This window comes from Cricetulus griseus, chromosome 2 (assembly GCF_003668045.3).
Source record: "Cricetulus griseus strain 17A/GY chromosome 2, alternate assembly CriGri-PICRH-1.0, whole genome shotgun sequence".
Taxonomy (NCBI): domain Eukaryota; kingdom Metazoa; phylum Chordata; class Mammalia; order Rodentia; family Cricetidae; genus Cricetulus; species Cricetulus griseus.
The window spans coordinates 270,944,646-270,953,443 of NC_048595.1; the positions used below are offsets into that span (position 1 = coordinate 270,944,646).

Below are 8,798 nucleotides of genomic sequence, written 5' to 3' on the forward strand. Positions count from 1 at the left end.
CTTCTTCCACACCACATAAACTTCTCTGTATCAGGCCCTGCTAGACACCCTACCACCATACTTGTACTACTAGGAATGGGTTGCATTGAAGACCCAATCCTCCTAAGGTACCACATACACTGCTATGTTTCAAGTCAAGATGAATACCTCTGTTTCCCATAGTGAATGGGCCCTGCGAGAGAGCCTCCATATACTGACACCTAACATGCTATATGTTTTATCAAGTAACACTGGGCATCCCACTGTTAATGCTAGACAGGCATACCCTGGTTGTAAGTGCAAACAATGCCACTTTTCCTCTGTCTTATGTGAAATGCTCTGTATTGGGTTGTCTTAGTTACTTTATTGCTGTGACAAAGCACTATGACCAAGGCAAATTATAAATCACAGAGTTTATTTGGTTTACTGTTCCAGGTGGTGAAAGTTTATGATGGTGGAGCAGGGACACTGAGGTAGGTGGTTGGGGGAACTAAGATCATGATCCACAAAGAGAAACCAAAGAGCACACACTGGGAATCACACCAGTCTTTGACAATTCAAAGGCCACCCCCAATGATACCTCTTCCAACATGATCATACCTCCTAACACTTCTCAACAGTTCCAGCCACCGGGGGACCAAGTATTCAATCAAGCAAGCCTATGAGGGCCATTCTCATTCAAAACACCACCCAGGCCAGGTTACAAGATACCACCCACTGACAACCAACACATCCTGTTTTCACCAGGCCCTGTTTGACAGCCCTATCTCTCCAATCCACTGCCCCACATACTCTGCCGAATATCTAATACTACACAGACAGGTATCCAGCAGTGCTAGACATATCCACCTACAGTGCCCCCACCAACAGTGGTATTAATCATACCCTGCAAAACATATCCTCAAACCACACACTTACTTCTGTGTATCTGGACCACTTGACCTGCACAGCTCCAAACACATTTTCATAGCATGCCCTAGTGGACACAGCCCTGCCACTTGGCTGACATATTGTTTTATTATTTGTACCTCACATGCACTACTGGATTTCAGGCCTGGTTGGATTCACCCTTGCCACACCATCCATGTCCCTCATACACCGCCAGCATTAGTGACTGCTCTTCATCCCCCTGCACTGGCAGGTTTCAGGCCTTGTAGGACAGCACCCATGGCCCACATGAACTGCTAGGTACCAGTTCATTTAGGAACCCCCTGGCATCAGGCACTGTTGGCTCACTCTCCACTGCCCTACCCTTCCAGCCTACAATGCAATTTTACACACCATGATGGTCATTCCTACTTGCCCAGAAAAACTTCAGGGTGTCAGGCTGAGCCACACAGTAGTCCTGGGACTCTGCCCACGTGTACAACCAGGTATCAGATGCTATGTCCTTCCTGTCTCATACACACACACACACACACACACACACACACACACACACACACACTATGCATGGCTAAGAATCAGCCCAAGTGATACACCACTTCTCCCCTACTGTGAGATATCATTTGCCTGCTCTCCCCAGACTGCTACATATCAGACTTGATGGATAACCCCGCACTTGCCACCACACACACACACACACACACAGCTATCAGTGACTATGGGAGAGCAGACATCTAATCTAGCAGAAGACATCAAGCTAGCATGTGGATGCAATGGAACTAATGATTTCAGGTTCCTGCCCTTGATTTCCCCACAACAATGGGCTATAACCAGGAATTGTACACTGAAATAAACTAGCTTCTCTGCCATGTTGCTTTTTTGTTGGAGTATTTTATCACAGGAACAGAGAGGACACAAGAACACCATCCAGTGCCTGGCTCCTCTACACTCGGGGAATCTGCATATGGCCCTTTAGTTTAGGGGCAGTTGGGTATTTAGCAGTGCTGATAGCAGTGTGTGGATGATCCTCCGACACATGGTGTCCAGCTTTAACTTCTAAAAAGCCTTGTGTTACTCTGCAGAGCCTACCTGAGCCAGATGCATTTTCATCCTTTCTGCTCCTGTGAGTTTTGTACAGCCATGATCTGCACATGTCCTACTATGACCTCATGAGGAGCCATTGTGAGAGAGCCCACCCAGCAGGTATAAAGGTGTGGTCTGCCCTGGGTTTCTGTGGCTTTAGAGAGGTGGTTTGGAGTTTACACCCATGTGATTTACTTATCTCTAGTGAGGTCCTGAGTGTTGGTGTGACTGGGTGTAGGTGTGTGTACTGTGTGTATATACATCCTTGTGTATTTGTGAATGGGTGCGAGTTCATCAGCCTGCTCTGTGTGGCTACTGGTGAAGGCCAGGGCTCAACCTTCAGTGACTTACTAAAGGTATGTTGATAACCTTAATTTCCGAAACAGAGTCATTCACTGGCCTGTATTTTGCCACTTAAGCTAGGCTGGTTGGCCATGGAGCCTCTGGGATCTGCCTTTGTTAGCTATATGCTGAGATTAAAGCTACCGACACTGGACCTATTTTGGGTAGGTGGTTCTTTTGCTTTTATTTTTGTGGTGAGGAGTGATACTTTGCATTAAACTCAGGACATCATGCTTGAGTGGCAAATATCTTCACTGTAGGAGGCTCTAGCTCCTGGATACTTGGTTTTCTATTTTTAGTTTTGTTTACTTATTTTTCTGCTTATATTATTTTTTCTCTGGTTTTATTTTTCTTGGGTGTTTAATAGTTGTGTTTGGGGCTTTATTTTTTTTTACTTTTTCTGAATTGAATTTTTGTTATATTTAAAAATTTCATTTTTGTTTTCTTTAACCTTTTACTTTTTAAAAGTATTCATAGATCAATAGTAGTTCACTTGACCTGTGGAATTTACACCTGTTTGGCTCGTGGCTAGTTTTGATTTTCTAATACTTAGTATTTATTTGGTTTGCTATTTACTTTTGCCTGTCTACCTCAGTTTACTTAATAGATTTTTGTGTGCTACTGTTTCTGTTTTGATTTCTTCAGGAGTTCTGCCTTATCTTGGATTTCTTTGATTGGTATTGTAAGTAGTTGGTCTTGGGTCTGGGCTATTGGTTTTAGAAAATGTTTCATTTTGGATATTTTTTCACAATCATTCTTATACCATTCATTTCTTTCCCTATTCCCTACTTTCTGTTTTAGCTTTTCGAGTAACATCAAGAACATTCCTGACCTGTGGCCCTTCGACTTCGCTGGATTATGGGTTAGGTCTTGGTTTGGATGTGGAGTGTGGATTTTGTCTGTGTGTCTTTGGTGCTCTAGTTTAAAAGCTATTTCTTTGTATCATGTTTACTTTGTCCTGTAGTTTTACCTTATTTCCCCCAGATTGCGTTGCTTTCATTCCTCATGTCTCTGTACATCCCTCTCTATCTCCCTGCCCCCACCCCTTTCTGTGACAGCAGCAACTCGAGCAGCCTTGTCCAGTGACAATGAGGACGGAGCCTCAGAGCCCAACACAGTGCCCAGCTTCTTTGATGAAGAGGTGTTCACCAGGCAGTATACCATCCTGAAAGCCTTAGGCCAGGGTGGCACTGCCAAGGTCATGCTGGCCCGGCATCGTCTCACAGGCACGACAGTCGCTGTGAAAGCTCTGCTGAGGCAGGAGAAGTGGTGCGAGTCGAAGACTTCTGAAGTTGACATCATGAAGATTCTCAGCCATCCTAACATCATTTCCCTCCTGCAGGTGATAGAAACAGAACAGAACATTTATTTAATTATGGAAGTGGCTGAGGGAGAACAGCTATTTAATCGCATCCAGAGGGCTGGATGCCTAAAGGAAGATGAGGCTAGAAGCATATTTGTTCAGCTGCTCAGTGCCATAGGCTACTGCCACGATGAAGGTGTCATTCATAGAGACCTAAAGCCTGACAATGTCATAGTGGATGAGCAGGGAAAGGTGAAAATTATTGACTTTGGCCTAGGTGCCAGATTCAGGCCTGGACAAAAGTTGGAAAGGTTATGTGGAGCCTTCCAGTTCATTCCTCCAGAAGTCTTTCTGGGCATCCCTTATGATGGCCCCAAAGTAGACATCTGGACCTTGGGGGTCCTCTTATACTATATGGTGACAGGGACTGTCCCATTTGGAGGGGCCACCTTGTCAGAACTTAGGGAACAAGTTCTGAAAGGGAAGTATGACATCCCCTATCGGCTCTCCAAAGAATTGAGGAGCATGATTAGCCTATTGCTAACAATGAACGCGAGACAGAGGCCAATGGTCTGGGACCTCAGGGGTCACCCATGGCTTCAGAAAGGGGAAGAGATGTTTACAATTCATTCCAATGAAGTCACCCGCTGCCCAGACCCTGAAATTGTAGCAGCCATGCAAAACATTGGGTTTGATGTTCAGGATATAAGAGAATCTTTGAAACACAGGAAGTTCAACGAAACAATGGCTGCATACAACCTACTGAAATGTCAGGCATGCCAGGACAATGGCAATAATGTCCACACAAAGTTAATGAACCCAGGGGCAACACCCTTCCCTTCTATTGAAAACCCTAACATGTTCCCCCTGCCACCCAAGAGGCGGGCTAGTGAACCTTCCCTTCGGACATTAGTCCCATCCTCTGGAAGCCCTCATCTAAGACAAAGGATGAGGACAAATGTCCCTGACCTGCTCGAGAAGACACCCACCCAGGGAAGGGGTCACAAACGCTCTATGACTGCCCCATGTATTTGCCTGCTAAGAAACACTATCATATATGTTGACGATACCAGCTTTTCCACTAGCTCCCAGTCAGAAAGGACCTTAAGTAGCCTGAAACACAGCGGGACTTCAACCTCAAGCTCCCTGCAGCCCAGGGGCCGGGCAAAATGTAAGAAGAGGATTAGGGCATGCATTCTCAGACTATGCTGCTGCATGTCACCCCACAAAAAGTCTCCAAGGAAGGTGTACTCCAAAAAGTGAGGGGATACCATGAGATGACAAGAAGTGCAAGGCATGGTCCAGGTACTTTTCTATATTTGCTTTTATCTATGCTTTTACTCATGTCCTTGTATATAGACAGTTATTTTTAAGCTCTTGTGTGCAACAAATTGGTAGGTTGCATCTAGATACTGTGAGATGTGGACTCCCATAAAATCAAAAACAACTTAAATTCTTTCTCATTCCAAGAGGAAAGAGTCAGGACTTAGTCACAATCAAATCAAATCAAAACCAAAGTCCACTGTAAATCAGAAACTGTGGCTCAGTAGCCTAGGCCCAAAACTAAGGATCTTTTGGGCTCCAAAGGTCTTGGGCCACTCCTCCCCTGGGTTCCTGTGGCATCTACAGCACACACATCTTGTCAGGTCAACCTGACTTAAGCCACACTTGTCACTGTTTTTGGTGATCATCCCAGAGTCCTGACATCTCCATTATGCTGGGGTCTGCATTGCAATGAGGCGACATCTTCAACAGTGGCATCTCCTAGCCTCTCACAGTGCCAAGCCCCAGCTGTTCTCCACATCCCTTTAACCCTTCAGCTCTCATGCATCCTAAGCCAGTACCACATGGGAAATTCTTACACATTGAGTTTGGCTGCCAGCATGAGATGTGGCCTTTGCCACCACTGGACCACAACTTCTATGTGATGACACTGAGAAAATACCTTCCAGGAGATTTTGCTTCTGTGATGCCTGTGTCTTCATGATTACTGATGTCTCAGTGTAAGCTAAGCTTACACTGTTTACACTGCTTCAATTGTCCCATCTAAGCAAGGTTTCACTTTCATGGTTCTGGTCTCTTGTTAATCAAAGCTGATTCTCCAGCCTCTGCTAACCAGAAACCATAGGTTATTGATTCAAAACATAGAATGAATGGTGTGGCAGTCTTTTTCAAACATCACCATCCATGCCTCTGTTGTTTGCATTCTCTCAGCATTCCCCTCTGCTATGCTCCACAGGACATCCCAGTAAGCTTTGAGAACAAGGCTTTTCAGTGCAAGGTTGCAACCATTTCCACAATCCTCTGCAAACCACCCTGGTCAGTTCCGTCACAGCAATACCCCACAATTGTGGTACAATATTCTGTCTTAATTTGCTTTCTACTGCTGTGATAAACCACTGGCCCAAAGTAATGGGGTGAGGGCACAGGGTTTATTTGGCTTACGTGTCCCAATCACAGCCCATCATTGAAGGAATCCAAAGTTGAAACTCGAATAGAGAAGGAACCTATGGGCAGGAATTGAAGCAGATACCATAGAAGAATGTATTTTAGAGGATCTATCCCTTGATCATGTTCAGCTCTTTGCCTTATACCCTACATGACAATCTGTCCAGTGGCAATATTACCTTCGGTGGCTATGCCCCCTAAATCCATCATTAAACAACAAAATGCCCCCAAACATTTGTTCACAGGCTATTTGATGGAGGATTTCCTCAGCAGGGTTTCCTCTTTCCATATAACCCAAGCTTATGTCATACTAACAAAAACTTACTCAGCACAGCCTGAAGTAGAGTCCCTTAAACTTCAGAAACAAGCATATTTGTTTCAAAGTGTCTTACAATTCTTAGTATTTGAGATTTGAGGATGGGCTTGTCCCTCAACTCATGAACAAGAAGAAAAAAAGTAGGAGCAAAACAGCCCAAGAGTAAAATTATTGTCACTAAGAACAGCTATTTCCCACAGAGTTGACTATTTCCCACACAGCTGACTATTGTTTGTCCCATGATGTAAAAGTGCCTTCAGTGGGTATGAATAGCCAGAATGTTCAACAGGGAATCTCATTCAAGTGAAAGCTAAATTGAAACCCAAGGTGGATGCCTCAGATTGTCCCCAGATGACTTCCCCTGGATGTTTGTGTGCCTCCTCATTCGATCCTGTTACATTCTGTTTAGTCTCCCAGCTGGGCTACCCAAGTCTTAAGTGGTTAATGTTTGTCAACCCCTAATGCGAGGTTGAGTTTTTTCCTACCTGTTTGTTTGATAGATTTTTGTTGTTGTTGGAGACAGGGTTTCTCTGTGGCTTTGGAGGCTGTCCTAGAACTCGCTCTTGTAGATGAGGCTGGTCTCGAACTCAACAGAGATCTGCCTGCCTCTGCCTCCCAAGTGCTGGGACTAAAGGCATATGCTACCACTGCCCAGCTGTTTGTTTGATTTTTGAGGGTTTCTCTGTGTAACAGCTCTGGCTGTCCCGGAACTTTCTTTATATACCAGGCTGTCATTCCCAGAGATCCCTCTGCCTCTGCCTCTGCCTCTCTGCCTCTCTGCCTCTCTGCCTCTCTGCCTCTCTGCCTCTCTGCCTCTCTGCCTCTCTGCCTCTCTGCCTCTCTGCCTCTCTGCCTCTCTGCCTCTCTGCCTCTCTGCCTCTCTGCCTCTCTGCCTCTCTGCCTCTCTGCCTCTCTGCCTCTGCCATACTGGTGTGGACACCACAGCCTGGCTCTGCCTGCTTTTTCTTAGAGGCTGAAAAACTTTCTTTGAAAACCAAAAGCACAATGATGGTAGATCCTTATCTAAAACAAATAAAACTATCTTACTCATAAAGAACCTAAAATGTTGAGCTAGAATCAATAAAGAGGCAAAAGATGTTTACCAGAGAATGAAAATGGAGGAGGGTAGGGGGAAGGTGTGGTCCTGGGTGTGCTGGTTGTGTGTTAGTTGGAACAGGAAGAGATGGGGAGAGAAAATGACAAAGAACTAAGTTTCAGAGGAACCAGCTTGGAGAGCAGTGCTGAGCAGGGTGAACACAGTCACTGAGAATCCCAGTTGTGTGCTTCCTTGCACTTAAAGTGGCCAGTCACTGGACACTGAGCCCATGAACCTGTCATCATTATGCTGCTTTTCTTATGTGAACACATACAGCTGCAGAAGGAGAGGTGTGGGAAATCCTGCCTGCCACGAACTCTTCTTTCCTGGTGAGAAATAGTGGAGGTTTCTCCATGGGAGTATTCCTGTCCTCTGGGAGTCTCTCAGGGAATTCCAGTTGATGGCAAGAGGGCCATTGACACAAAACACACAGCTAAAAATAAACAGCAACTAAAACAAGGAACAAACCTTCTGGCTGCCAGATGAGGGTGCAAGCAAATCCTCAGGCACAGTCTGGGAACACAGTGCAGTCCCCCATCCCTCCTTCACAGCTTCCTCTTTCATACAGAAGGGACAGGCACCACCACCACTGTTTTAGCAGCCTTTGACTTTCTCTTCTCTGGGTTTGACAGGTTTTATCCTAATTGGCCTCTCCACCTCAGTGCATGCAGAAGCCCAGCCAATCCGCATGTAAGTCTATGTTTTCCCAGTCTGCATCTCATGTGGCTCCTATTTCTGGATGGTACCCTAGCAACCAGGCAACCTGACATCAGAGGAAGACTGGGGACTTCAGAGTCAGACACACTGCCCTGCTTGTCAGAACAGAAAGAGCAGGGGGACTGATGCTTCCTACCCTCAAGACTGTCCACAAATGGACTACCCCAGACTTGATGTTCCAGCTCAGGCTGGGAGCACATTTCTGCTTTATCCACTAAAATTCAACGTGCAATTGCAGCAGAGGGACTCGCTCATGAGGAAAGGATTACCTACACTTTTACGCTCTGAGACCTGCTGCTTCTGGGAACTGCTCTCTCCAAAGGACTGCTTCTTCATTGCCTTTGGAGGCCTCTGAGAGCTGACAGCTGTCTCTCCCCCAGTCTCTCTTGGTTGACATCCTGCTGCCACTGGGGTCTTGGGGTTTCTACTTTATGGGTTGTATTTCTATTTCTTTTTGTCTGAATTATTGCTCCATGTTGGAAATAAAACTCCTTCTTTTTGCCTCCCTTCACTGTCTGTCCACTCCAATCTTAGAGGTTAAGGCAACCACCTGAGATAAGTAGAACTGATTGTGTCACAGCCAGCAGGGAGTTCAACAGGGAGTGGCATCTCAGTTAGCAGGGACTCCA

The 8,798-nt window shown here is 45.7% G+C and overlaps 1 protein-coding gene across 1 annotated transcript; it reads left to right on the forward strand.

Annotated features, from left to right (window-relative positions):
* The first annotated feature begins 363 nt into the window (after window positions 1-363).
* LOC100750629 (sperm motility kinase Z-like) lies at window positions 364-4,855 on the forward strand. The gene is made up of 3 exons (XM_027401889.1): window positions 364-452; window positions 3,091-3,151; window positions 3,254-4,855. Exons 1-3 carry the CDS (start codon window positions 364-366, stop codon window positions 4,853-4,855), a joined length of 1,752 nt encoding a protein of 583 aa, XP_027257690.1.
* Window positions 4,856-8,798: the final 3,943 nt, after the last annotated feature.

Bases quoted from the DNA above. Each gene is read 5' to 3' on its own strand.
- LOC100750629 (XM_027401889.1), top strand. From the start codon at position 364: ATGACCAAGGCAAATTATAAATCACAGAGTTTATTTGGTTTACTGTTC. The intron at 453-3,090 runs GTAGGTGGTTGG...TTTCTGTTTTAG, and splicing joins GGTGGAGCAGGGACACTGAG to CTTTTCGAGTAACATCAAGA. The intron at 3,152-3,253 runs GTTAGGTCTTGG...TTTGTCCTGTAG, and splicing joins TCGACTTCGCTGGATTATGG to TTTTACCTTATTTCCCCCAG.